This window comes from Hyperolius riggenbachi, chromosome 2 (genome assembly GCF_040937935.1).
Source record: "Hyperolius riggenbachi isolate aHypRig1 chromosome 2, aHypRig1.pri, whole genome shotgun sequence".
Classification (NCBI taxonomy): Eukaryota; Metazoa; Chordata; class Amphibia; order Anura; family Hyperoliidae; genus Hyperolius; species Hyperolius riggenbachi.
In genome coordinates, this window is record NC_090647.1 from 93564002 (window position 1) to 93578413 (window position 14412).

General features: G+C 41.1%; 1 protein-coding gene across 9 annotated transcripts in view; it reads left to right on the plus strand.

The window, feature by feature from the left end:
- Window positions 1–14412, plus strand: part of NBEA (neurobeachin) — an 866760-nt gene that overhangs the window by 419476 nt on the left and 432872 nt on the right. For all 9 annotated transcript variants that reach the window (XM_068267062.1, XM_068267067.1, XM_068267066.1 and 6 more), the window contains one exon: window positions 9173–9608. In XM_068267062.1, the coding sequence (XP_068123163.1) occupies window positions 9173–9608 (436 nt within the window). The remainder of the gene's footprint in view (window positions 1–9172; window positions 9609–14412) is intronic.

A 14412-nucleotide genomic window follows, 5' to 3' on the forward strand; every position in this document is an offset into this window, starting at 1 on the left:
ACATATCATTTGATAAAAAAGCCAGGTTTTTTCTTTTTGCAATATCCGGATATATTTTTGTATTTTTGCTGAAAGGGTTTGACAATTCCGTTAAACTGGTAGCTTATTAGCCTGGACGTTTTTATACTACGTTAAACATTTTATACCGTGTTGGACAGTTTTATATTGTGCTTGAGAGTTTTTCCTTATTAAACAATGTGACCTTTTCGCTTTCCGATTAGTCTCTTTTTTTCCCATTTGGCTGCTGGTACGTTGCACAGGGTTATTAGTATATGGTGTACTTGTAAGGCTGAACACCTCCTAGCTGCCACGACAGCTACACATAGACACTTGTCTGCTTTTTTTGTATGCAAGATTTAAGCTCAGTATAAAGTAGTGTCAAAAGGACACATAACACATTCCTGTCACTTTGGGTTGTTCTAAAAAATTATCTATTGCATAAAAGCTACTACCACAAAAAAATGTGTAGCAGAGCAGCATTCAAACGGTTAAACACAGCACTTTTTTCTTCAGTGGAAAGCTCCTTAAGCTTCTGGCCTTGTCCCAAGAGGTGATATCATCATATCATCTTATGTTTACATTCCTTTGTTTGCTACCATTAGTATCCAGCCAGCAGCTGGCTGACACTGACCTGTACACATTGTAGAACCAGAGAGAGCTGAGAAGTAATCACTGGATACATTATAATATATAAATAAAGCAGCTATGCAGTAAAATGCAATGGCAGCTTTAAGAGCAGATAAACTTGTGTGCAAAAGCAAATATGATAACTGTGTGCGTAAAAAAAAGTAGGAAAACACATTTTTATTGAATGTTTTGTCAGTTTTATCCCACTTGAAGTACAAATTTTATTCAAAAAGCATTTCTAACAGTCTAAATGCCATAAAAGAAGTGTAGGGGGTGCCATTTCTAATGTGTGTTCTGATAGTACAGGCGATGGTCAGATCACTGACTACAGCATTCTAAGTGACTGGAGCAGATTCAGTGTTGTGTTCAGTAGTCACTGTGGCAAGGTAACTGAAAGTAGGTTTATGTATGGGATTCACCAGTTCTCTACATGCAGCAACAATTACTCTGGCTGTGTTCCTAGCTAGCAGAAGACCGGGCGTATTATAACCTAACCATACTCCCACACAGAACCCACCCTCTACTGGTGCCTAACTAATCCTGTCTCTACTGTTGCCTAACCTGGGGTGCCTAACCCTTAATTCCACTTCCTGGTGGTGCCTAAACCTCAATCCCCACCACCAACCCCCGCTACCTAACTCTTAACCCTCTCCCGCCGATAAAATGCCGTAAAATAGCAGTAAAGACCGGAAATGTGGGCTCCCAGAGGCGCCCGATAGAACGACTGATACGGGGGCTACCCGCTGTGCAAATTGTGGCAATAAGTAGCTGCAATTTTCACAGCCAGTAGCCCAGTTGCCCACTATTTTATTGGGTGCCACCAGGTGCCTAAATTTCTGTTCTTTGCCGCTATTCTTGGCTTTTTTCATTTCGGCTTAAGGTGGTTCCCCTTTTTTCCAGGACGCGTTGGGCGCCCTCTTGCCAGGCTTTGAAGGCCGGAACCAATGACCAACAACAGTATAGATAATCCTATCACTTTTCCAAGTAGCACAGTGTCCTCTAAGTGGCTGATATGTGAAACTCCTCCCACAGTGTGAGGTCATGGCCATGCCAAGCAAGCAGTGTCTCCCGCTGAGCATACAGTAAAGTCCCCAGTATCCAGCCTACATGCGGGGATTGACTGGTGGAAGATACATTTGCTTGCCCGTTTCTTGTATCGGTGCTATAGTAACACTAATTCCCCACCAGCAAGCCCCCCTCCCATAGCAGACAGAAATAACTTGTCGATCTTCCGGGTGCCATCTTCTACGCATCCTGCAGCTCCCACTTGCTTTCCGCCATCCTCCTTGTTCAGCTCCCAGCGTGTCACCTGACCCACATCAGGTCACATGACCCGGGAGCTGTGTATGTAGGACGGAAAACTGCTGGGAGCTGCAGGATCGGTAAGCTGGTCCCCCTCAGTTAGTTGAGATTCTGGATGCCTGCGTTCTGGATAACGGGGACTTTGCTGTGTATCTAAAAAAATAAACAAGTAACCAATTAGTCTACCATATTGTTAATAGATATGTTTATAGATCAGGACAGTTGGTGCTGTCTGTATTTTTTTTCATTCCTGCCAGCAGTAAAGATGCTGACCTACAGGTTCACGAAAGATTAAGCAACATAAATGAATTACGTTGCAAGTATCAATCATCTATTTTGAATTCTATTTAACTACTCACTTTGCAGTGTCTTGATATATTTAGTTTTCACGCTACTACCTTCTTTTGGTAAAGATCCTCTTTAAAGAGACACTGAGGAGGAAAAAAATATATGATATAATGAATTGGTTGTGTAGTACGGATAATTACTAGAAAATTAGTAGCAAAGAAAATATTCTTGTTTTTATTTTCAGTTATATCGTTTTTTTTTTTTATAACATTGCATCATTCTCTAATATTTGCAGTTTACACACTACTCAGAATTCTAAATGATTTTACACAGCAGTCCAGTGAACTTTTGAACTGTCCTCTGCAGGAAAAAAAACTATACAGTGCCAGACACTTAAAGGGGAACTTCAGCCTAAACAAACAAACTGTCATTAAGTTACATTAGTTATGTTAATTAGAATAGATAGGTAATATAATCTCTTACCCACCCCGTTTTAAAAGAACAGGCAAATGTTTGTTATTCATGGGGGCTGCCATCTTTGTCATGGGGGCAGCCATCTTTTTGGTTGAAAGGAGGTGACAAGGAGCAGGAGACACAGTTCCAACTGTCCTGTGTCCTGATTACCCCTCCCAGCTGCACACTCTAGGCTTCAAATGTCAAATTCAAAATGTCAAAAAAAAAATGCACCAAAACAGCAGAACGAGAACAACATCAGAAATCCCATCATGCTTTGCACAGCATTAGGGGAAAAATGCCCGGGCAGTTTTCTTTCTAAGCTAAATGAGGCTTGTATAAGAGAAACAAAGTTCTGATGCTGTGAACCAGTTAAAGAAACACCAGGCCTTTCCAGTGCTGCTGAGTCAATTTTTAGTCTGGACGTTCACTTTAAGATAAGCTTCAGAAGACAGAGCTCTCTGCGACTTTAAAAGGTGTGGAGCGCAAAGGCTCTTTTGCATAGATAACTGGAGTTTAACTCTTCCTGTACTGGAAGCAATATTAGACATGTCTCTGCTCCTAATGTTTTATTCCTTAGCTGTACTACACATACAAATCATATCATAATTTTGTTTTTCTCTTCAGTGTCAAAGTTCTGTAATGAAAGACACTACAATTACAAAAAGGACAGGTATATTCTTTTCCCCTGGCTATCAACTTCTATGTGCCATGCAAGACCCTTCAGTGAAGAAGGAAGGTGCCATATTCTGTCATGTGTCGTGCCTGCTTAATATGGTCACGGTGCGTTAAGATTTGCCTCTGGTGGCGTGTAAGATTCTGTGGTTATCCCTTCTGTCTTCCTTCTTAAATGCAAGGCTGCTATCGAGGGACCCTACGAAGGCCTCAATAAAAAGATGAGAACAAGATCCTGTCAGAACACAATTGTATATTACACACCGAGGTGTGACTGGTGTCTGCGTCAGGGCAAAGCCATTTTCTGAAATCTCTAATGAGCAAATAGATCCAGTCTTTCCACAGATTGCAATTCTTCTAGAGGTTGAAAGGTTTGAAAAAACTCTCAGACACGAGCGTCTCCCAAGAGTCCCTCTGTCTCTTTAGTTTGTGTCCACGCAAATCGCTCTGTAAAACTAATGCAACACAAAGTGCCTGGACTCTCCGTTTCTCTATCCAGTCAGAGCAGGGCTGCTCGGTTTTTATTGTCTGGCATGTGATGGCTCTGCCCTGTGGGGGAACAGCTTTCAGTGCGCACGAGATGCTTGTCAGGAGGTTTTACATCAGCCGGGTATTTCATTCCCTTTACCTTCCATGGCAAGATTTTTAGTCATACAAAGATTTGACTGGTTTGCCATATCAGTCAGCATTCCGTTATTTGTTGCAGATGCCTGCATTGAAAAGATGGGCTTTATGTGGTCACATTAATTGTGGTTTCTAGCAGAAAGGAATCTGATCTTTAGAGGCAGTTTTTCTGATTTTATTTTTATTTTTACGTTAAGGAATTAAAGATTTATATTAATGGACAAAGATTAAAGGTACAACTTAAAACCTCTAAATCTGTTTTAAAGGACAACTGAAGTGAGAAGGACATATGGAGGCTGCCATATTTATTTGCTTTTAAAGTGGATCCAGGATAAACTTTTACTCATTGCATAATTTTGTTCCTTTCATATAGTTTATAGGGCATTCCTCAAGCCAAATACTTTTTTTTTGTTTTAATACTCTAATTCCTTATAAACTAAACAAGTCTTGCCCACAACTTTTTAGAGTGCCTTGGCGCTGTAGCAAGGGCTTATGGGAGCTCAGTCTGGGCAGGAGGAGGAGGCTACAAGCCAGGGATTTCAGAGGGAGGAGGAGAGGGGACTGAATTTGTCACATTACACACAGGCAAGCTTATAGCATCTCCAGCCCCCCGCCTGTGACAAACAGAACATGGCTGCCCTCATTGTATCACATGAATAAATAATCATAAACTATTGAAGCTGTTTGCAGCTAGATTTGCTGTGTAAACTATCTAAACTTTAGATAAGATATATATAGACAAGTTACTTGTTAGTTAGTTTTTCATCTCGGATCCGCTTTAAACAATTTGAGTTGCCTGGCAGCCCTGTTCTTCTATTTGGCTAGAGTGGTGTCTAAATAACACCAGAAACAAGCATGCAGCTAATCTTGTCAGATCTGACACTAATGTCAGAAATACCACATCTGCTGCATGCTTGTTCAGGGTCTATGGCTAAAAGTACTAAAAGAAAGTATTTTTTAAAAGGAAATAAATGTGGCAGCCTCCATATCCTTTTTTTAACTCGGGCATTTTGTAGCAATCCAAATCTCCACTCTGAAGCACTTTTCTTGGCAGTCTTACTGGCCAGGGATGGCTGTCTCTTATCATTTATTTATATTGTCTATACAAACTTCTACTCAGTATACCTAATGAACCCATCTGACGCGGTGCCTGAGTTAAGTTACTGGCAAATGCTGTTCTTTGGTTCTCCTTCAGTCTATATTGCCGTTTTAAAGGAAACCTGAAATGAAAATAAACTGATGAGATAAACAATTGTATCTATCCTCCTACTCTTATAAATACCTTTTTTTTTTCTTTTAGAATTTTACGGTTTGATACTCTGTGTATCCGCATAGAAAATAATGGTTGATGTTGTATTGTTCTATATATTGATGCTGTCTTTCAGTGTCACAGAAGCTAAATATAGGATTTTTTTTTCACCTGTTTTTTTTACTTATCCTCAGCTCTCAGAAGCTATATACATCTATAGTAATAATATCCTATACATCTGTCAGTGCATTCTGGGCCTGTGCATATGGCAGACCTCTGTGTTTTTTACACCCGCTCATTCCCAGCCTGAGTTGTATTAATTTACTTAGTATATAAACAAAAGATCTGTCACCTGTTTTAAACACACATTTAAAGTGTTTAAAAATAAATCCTGCCTGCTTGTTTTTGTTGTATTGTTTGACATGTGATACGTACGCATCTCTTTATTTATCCACATTCGTATTTTTGAAGCTCCAGTTTTCTTTACAACACAGATGCCTGTGTCCCATTAGGGACCCCATGGTTACTCAGCAGGCCAGGATATTATCGTGTGCTGCTCGGCCTAATGTGGTTAGGACATTGCACCATTTCTCTCAGTGTTAATCGCATTATTCGTCAAGGTTTCTGTTTTTTTGTTTTTATATGGGTGTATGTTATGTTTTACATTTTGTGTGAAGATATTGATCTGCTCACATTTTTTTCTACTGATGCTCCTAGCATGCGTGGGGGACCACTCGTGATAAATGTGGGGCCATATTGAAGGCTACTTTTACAAAACAGAGGGACAGTTCACAATATTAAAAACCAATGAAATACAGGATCTCCTCCTTAATGTTCTATTCACCTTATGATGGTAGTGGTGAAGCTTAATGATCCTCCGATTCATACTGTTGAAAGCTAAAAAAAAACCAAGGTGTGAAACCTATGGAAGCTGCCATATTTATTTCCTTTTACACAATACCAGTTGCCTGGCAGTTCTGCTGATCTTCCTGGCCAGTAGGGTCTAAACCACACACCTGAACAAGCATGCAGCTACAGTGGGGTGGGAAAGTTTGGGCAACCTTGTTAATTGTCATGATTTCCCTGTATAAATTGTTGGTTGTTACGATAAAAAATGTCAGTTAAATATATATCATATAGGAGACACACACAGTGATATTTGAGAAGTGAAATGAAGTTAATTGGATTTACAGAAAGTGTGCAATAATTGTTTAAACAAAATAAGCAGGTGCATAAATTTGGGTACCACAAAATATAAATGAAATTAATATTTACTAGATCCTCCTTTTGAAGAAATTACAGCCTCTAAATGCTTCCTGTGGGTTCCAATGAGAGTCTGTTTTCTGGTTGAAGGTATGTTGGACCATTCCTCTTTACAAAACATCTCTAGTTCATTCAGGTTTGATGGCTTCTGAGCATGGACAGCTTTCTTTAACTCACACCACAGATTTACATACGTAAATACATTTATATTAAGGTCTGGGGACTGAGATGGCCATTCCAGAACATTTAACTTGTTCATCTGCATGAATGCCTTAGTCAAGTGGATGTTGAGCAGTGTTTAGGGTTGTTGTCTTGTTGAAAGGCCCAGCCCAGGCGCAGCTTCAAGTGGATCCGAGATAAACTTTTACTCATTGCATAATTGTGTTCCTTTCATATAGTTTATACGGCATTCTTCAAGCCAAATACTTTTTTTGTTTTGTTTTAATACTCTAATTTCCTATAAACTAAACAAGCCTCACCCACATCTCCTTTTGTGCCTTGGCACTATAGCAAGGGCTTATGGGATCCCTGTCTGGGCAGGAGGGAGGAGGAGGTTACTAGCCATTGATTTCAGAGGTAGAGGGGAGGAGGAGAGGGGACTGAATTTACACACAGGCAAGCTGATAGCATCTAACGCCCTCAGCCTGTGACAATGTGACAAACAGAACATGACTGCCCTAATTGTATCACAGGAATAAATAATCATAAACTTTTGAATCTGTTTGCAGCTAGATATGCTGTGTAAACTATGTCAACTTTAGATAAGATATGTAGACAAGTTACTTTGTTATAGTTAGTTTTTCATCTCGGATCCGCTTTTAGCTTTGTCACTGATTCCTGGACATTGGTCTCCAGAATCTGCTGATACTGAGTGGAATCCATGCGTCCCTCAACTTTGACAAGATTCCTAGTCCCTGCACTGGCCACATAGCCCCACAGCATGATGGAACCACCACCATATTTTACTGTAGGTAGCAGGTTTTTTTCTTGGAATGCTGTTGTTTTTCCTCCATGCATAATGCCCTTTATTATGCCCAAATAACTCAATTTTAGTTTCAGTCCACAGCACCTTATTCCAAAATGAAGCTGGCTTGTCCAAATGTGCTTTAGCATACCTCAAGCTGCTGTGTTTGTGTTGTGAGCGGAGAAAAAGCTTCCTCTGCATTACTCTTGCATACAGCATCTCCTTGTGTAAAGTGCGCCGAATGGTTGAACGATACACACGGACTCCATCTGCAGCAAGATGATGTTGTAGGTCTTTGGTGCTGATCTGTCAGTCGACTCTGACTGTTCTCACCATTCGTCGCTTCTGTTTATCCAAGATTTTTCTTGGTCTGCAACTTCAAGCCTGAACTTGAACAGAGCCTGCGGTCTTCCATTTCCTCAATATGTTCCTAACTGTGGAAACAGCTGAAATCTCAGCTTTCTGTATCCTTCCACTAAACCATGATGGTGAACAATCTTTGTCTGCAGGTCATTTTGAGAGTTGTTTTGAGACCTCTATGTTGCTACTCTTCAGAGGAAATTAAGAGTAGGGAAGCTTACAATTGACCCCCTTAAATACTCTTTCTCATAATTGGATTCACCTGTGTATGTAGGTCAGGGGTCACTGAGCTTTCCAAGCCAATTTGAGTTCCAATAATTAGTTCTAAAGGTTTTGGAATCGATAAAATAACAGTACCCACATTTCTGCACCTGCCTAATTTTATTTAAACAATTATTGCACACTTTCTGTAAATCCAATAAATTTCATTTCACTTCTCAAATATCTCTGTGTGTGTCTCCTATATGACGAACACAGTGAATCCAGCACAGGAGATATATACAGGAAAATCATGATGATTAACAAGGTTGCTCAAACTTTCGCATCCCACTGTAATCTTGCCAGATTTTGTCCTAGACATTTGATCTGCATTCTTATTCTGAGTCTATGGCTTAAAGTACTAGAGGCAGAGGAATCAGCAGGACAGTCAGGCAATGTGCATTATTTATTATTTATTATTATTTGGGCAGTGGCGAAGTGGTTAGCGCTCTTGCCTTGCAGCGCTGGGTCCCCGTTTCGTATCCCAGCCAGGTCAACATCTGCAAGGAGTTTGTATGTTCTCCCTGTGTCTGCGCGGGTTTCGTACGGGCACTCCGGTTTCCTCCCACAACCCAAAAACATACAGATAAGTTAATTGGCTTCCCCCTAAATTGGCCCTAGGCTATGATACATACACTACTACACGATACATACATAGACATATGACTATGGTAGGGACTACATTTGTTAGCCCCCTATGAGGGGCAGTTAGTGACAAGACAATATACTCTGTACAGTGCTGCGTAGTATGTTAGCGCTATATAAATACTTAAATAAATAAAATAAATACATTTAAAACATCCTGATCTTGAGAAGATTTTACTTGCAAAACCCTCAACATATGAGCAGTAAAATACTGGCTTTGTGTTGTGGAAGAGGCCAAAGCCTCTTAGATGTGCTGAGGCATTGCTACAGAAAACATTATTACACCCGGGATCAGTTCAGGAAATGTCAACCTAACTACAGCCTAAAGTCCACTGTAGCAAGCTTATTTCTGTAATATGAATCTTAGAAATGCAGAGTGGTGTGGAGGAGTCTTCAAAATGCTACCTATGGCCCTTGTTCTCCATTGTTTATGTGGTTAAAATGATAATTCACTTTTGTTTTAGATACACCAGCTCTGTTTCCTGATATCAAGGAAAAAGAAACCCTGACCCCCATTGAAGAACTCCATTTAGAAAGCTCTATTCCTCACACAGACTCTGGGATTGGAGATGAACACATAAGCAGCATCTTAAACGGAACTGATCTTGACAGCAGTATGAGCCCAGACATGATGGGGGAACTCTTGTCCACGCTGTCGTCGGATGTGAAGAAGTCGCAGGAAAGTTTGACAGACAGCCCCAGTGAACTACTGAAACCAGCTCCCTCCATTTCCAGCATTAGCCAAAGCAAAGGCATCAACGTCAAAGAGATCCTCAAGAGTTTGGTTGCTGCTCCTTTTGAGTTGGCGGAAGCTGGACCCGATCCAGTGCCATACCCAGATCCTGCTTTGAAGAGGGAAGCCCAAGTCATTCTTCCCATGCAGTTTCACTCCTTTGACAGGTATATTGTTACTGTAAAATGTTACTGCCTTTATTTTCCTTTATTAATCTAACAATCTAAGTCTGTATGTAATAGCATAGATGATTGCCACAATGTTTACACCTCTTCTGCCAGTGATGCTTGAGGCTTGAGATGGTCAATAAGATGCAAATAATTTCTAGTTGATGCAGTGTTATGCAAATTTTGTATGCAGCTTAAAGAGAACCCGAGGTGGTTTCTAAGAATGATATCCACACACAGAGGCTGGGTCTGCCTATACAGCCCAGCCTCTGTTGCTATGTAGTCCCCCCCCCCCGGCTCCCATAAATCACAGCCATGCTGTCGACACGCAGCGTGTCGCAGCGGGCTGTTTTTACCTATGTAGTGTCACTCTCGCCGCTCCTCCTGCATTGTTCCGGTCCCCGCCCGCGTCCCCTCCCTCTAATCAGCGGGGAGGGATTCAAATCCTCCTGAAGTAAAATTGGATTGGTCCATTTTCAAATTGCTAAAAATTTGCATACAAAACTTGCATAATGCTGCATCAGCTCAAAATTATTTGCGTCTCCTTGACCATACTTACTTGAGGCTACTTTTTGCAGTGCCACTTGCAAGCAAAATCTGGTATTAGGGGCAGATCATTTTCAAATTGTTTGTTCATGTGGATCTCTCTAAACACTATTTTTGTATAATGAAAAAATATTGTTAACATCTCTGCGAATTAAGTAATCGTGATCATGGGACTGCACTTCCTGAAGGTTCATTGTTCAGAACCCCTTTATGGCTGCTTTTTCTGTGAGCATTTTCCTAGACTTCAAGAGATCTTGTATCTCCCTCAGTCCCAGAGCCAGATTAAGGCAGCACTGCCTTGTTACCGCTATATTTTTGATGTAAAAAAAAGGTATTTGCACTTTTTATATTGTTATGTGGCATGTGTGAGGGGCGTAATCTGGAAAACCTTTTTCTCTCAGTCCAGCTTCACATAGAACCCAATTTAGTGATTAGACTTGATTTGAGTGTTCAGCCAGTTTCTATGTAAGATATTAAGATACAAAAATATAAGTACAATTTTCTAGAAAAGCAATAGAAGGGTCCCAAAAGTACAATAAAATAAAATCTGGTTGAAAAAAAGGCAAGTGTTGGCTTACCTTCTATTAGATAAACTGAACAATTTTTTGTAGAAGTTTTGTTCGGCCTGCATGTGATGGATCAGCTTGACTGTGTTTGACCATTGCCCTATTTGTCACCTCTCCTTTGATTGATCTGAAAGGGTCAGACTGATTGCTGAGCTGATCAGCTGTTAGAGGCTGGCCAGAGAGTAAGATCAGTCAGTGACATGTGAAAGGTCATCAGCTGACCTGGAAGAGATACATAGAGGTCAGTGTGAACCTGTCACTGCGGCTGTGGCTGTCCCTTACTTACAAACAGGTTACACTTCAGAATGTTGCCTGTGAGCTACATTTGCCAGCTGAGCCCTGCATTATGCCTACTGGTTCATGCGGGTAAATTAATTACATTCTGACAAAATCTAGATTTGAATATACAATATGAACAGGTTTTTTTTTTTTTTTTTGTGGGAAGTTTTGTGTGCTTTAAAGCAAACCTGTGACTTTTAAAGGAGAGAAAGAGACCACCGATCCATCTCTGGGACCCTCTAGAAGTTCATGGCTGCATTCCTGTTTATGAATGAGTGCGGACACCTCTGCAGGAGAACAAAACCACTCGGGCTTGGAGGTAAAATGCCAAGCTCAAATGGCTGTGAGCTACTGCACATGTGGGAGGCGGCCTGTGCAGTGCAGGTGCACTCATTCATGGATGGGAACGCGGCTGGGCACACTATACACAAGCCCATGTCAGAGAGGATCAGGGGTCTGAGCGCTGGATCGCTAGTTGAGAGTGGGAGGGAACCAGAGGCTTCCCTCTACTGAGGTTACAAGTACCCATTTAGTGCACTTTTCCCCTCTACAGGTGTACAGTACAGTACACTTCATACAACAGGATATGTTTGCCTGTGTTTGTAATACAGGACTTTCTGTATAGCACAAAGATGGTTGTATCAGGAAAAAAAAATCTTTTTCTTAAATTTGCATCTAACAAGGAATTTCCAACACTGACCGCGCAGTGCTCTTCTTTGCAAACTTGGTAACCATACACTGTGTACTCAAGAGCCTAGGTTCTCAACATGTGGTACGAGTATCCCAGGGGGGTACTTCTGATGGGTCCAGGGCAGGCATGGGAAAACTTGGCCCTCCAGCCCTCCAGCTGTTAAGGAGCTACAAGTCCCACAATGCATTGCAGGAGTCTGACAGCCACAGTCATGACTCATAAAGGCAAGTGCATTGTGGGACTTGTAGTTCCGTAACAGCTGGAGGGCCGAGTTTGCCCATGCCTGGTCCAGGGGGTACTTGGTCTTGATGTATTTAATTAAGTTTAATACATTTGTGTCAGAAAATTGTTTTTATTTAAATAACAGCCAAACTAGTATTTTAGCTAATTAAAAACAATAGCAAATGCTTGGAAACCGTTTAGAAACAATTATCAAGTACTACTATTAAGTGTATCTGTATCAAGGGGTATTTGAGATTTTTACCATATCAGGGGGTACTTGACCAGCACAGGCTTTCAAAAGGGGTACATACCTATGAAATGTTGAGAAACACTGCTCTAGAGTACCACTGCCATTAGACTTTATCTAAACTCGCATCTGGCTGCAGAAAGAATTAGGTGCATGGGGCAGGAGCCGTTGCTACTCATTTTCAGCATCTGTATTAATCTAGTGACTGCCAATACATTTCTATACTCCCATCTGCCAGTTCCTTTTAGCAAAACTATGTCAAATGCACATACAGTATTGACAATGCACATATTCACAACAGAGCAGAATGCCAAAATGCCATATTTCTTTGGTCTTTCTCCATATTCCATATTTGCCAGCAAAAAATACCATCAACTTTAATAGATCAGTGGTACTTGTTTTAAACACTGTTTCACAGATCACTTTGTGTCAGGTGCAATTTCTAGCCAATGATTGTATTTCCAATATGACCATTCAGATCGAAAGAAAGGATCATAATAAAGAATCCAAATTGTTCGCAGTAAGGAAACCAGTTGTGATCGCATCTGTGCAAAAGATCCACCATGCTAATCAGCCAGTAAAAAAGAGAGAAATCGAGAGCCCAATATGGTGTAGTATGTCAGAGATACGAAGGGAAATGAATAGGTGAGATGGTTATACTCACAAACATGGGTTACCGCTCAGGCAACCACTGTATAGGCAGGTGAGGAGATTAGACTTGTCCTCACTCAGGATTAAGAAGTCGCTCTCTGTAGATCAGAAAAAATGGGGTAGGGTCACCCCTCCACCTGGGGTGGACTCAAGTATACTGGTAGGTGATCAGAGGCGCCAGCAGAATAAAATTAATATAAAATTGTTAAGAATTGCCGGGAGGGAAAGTGGTGGACTTCCCCTCAATAATTAGACACCAAGGTCTGTCATCGAATCAAACGAATACATTTATTCAATAGTACCCCAAAATCTGCCAAAGCAGATTTTGGGGTACTATTGAATAAATGTATTCGTTTGATTCGATGACAGACCTTGGTGTCTAATTATTGAGGGGAAGTCCACCACTTTCCCTCCCGGCAATTCTTAACAATTTTATATTAATTTTATTCTGCTGGCGCCTCTGATCACCTACCAGTATGCTAATCAGCCAGTTCTTTAAGGAATCAATCGACAATGAAATCGATCAGTATCCATTGAACCCAGCAGCTTCTCTGTTTTCATGCAACACAATCTGAATAATCTGATGGAAAATATGATTGTTCAATAAAAATTGTACCATTAATGGGAACCTTTAATCCAGACTTCACAGCTTTGAGTTGGCCGCAGTTCGCTGCAGCATCCCAGGACCACCCCAAAACAGAGGTGGACAAGTTAAAAAATGTGGGCTGAGGCTTTGTTCAAGTAAACAGAGCAGCACATTGCAATTTAAGATTGTGATGGGTGATCAAAAAATAAAAATAAAACGAAACCACTTGGGCTTGGAGGGAAGATGCCGAGCTCGAGTTGCACAGAGCTAATGTGCAGGCAACGATGCTTCCTGCGCAGTGCAGGTGTACTCGCTCATGGACAGGAGCGCGGCTGAACAATTGTTCAATAAAAATTGTACAATTAACGGGCACCTTTAGACCAGACTTCACAGCTATGAGTGGGCTGCAGCTCGCTGCAGAAGCCCAGGATCACCCCAGAACAGAGGTGGACAAAAGTTACAAAATGTGGGCTGAGGTTTTGTTCAAGTGAACACAGGAGGTAATTGCTACTTTAGGGTAACGGTGATGGGGGGTGATAAATAAAAAGAAAATACAAAACCAATAAGACTCTGAGGAAAAATGCTGAGCTTGAGTGTCTCTGAGCTAATGCGCAAACATGAGTGCGCAAAAAAGAAAAAAATATAACCTTTATAAATATCTTTATAGATAGGTCTCAAATTAATAAAGCTGACATACACTTCCTGTTAAACCTTGTGGTAGAGTCCAAGTGTAACCATTGACTTTCTCAAAACATAAGTGTTTCATTTTGCATTCTATATCTGCAACCCCTGTGAATCGTTTCGGAAGCCCCCTTGCAGCAGCAGTGTCCCCGGCCAGCTATAGAGCGGCTTGTGTGTGCAGATCTCCTGAGATTTAGGTGGGAAAGCAGAGTGCATCCTGTAAGAAAAGAAGCAGCCCCTTATTAGGCCCAGCATTGTTTATATGCCAGGCAGTCAGCGAAGTGACAACACACGATGCAGAGTGTGCTAATACGCCTCAACAAAAGCCACTTCAG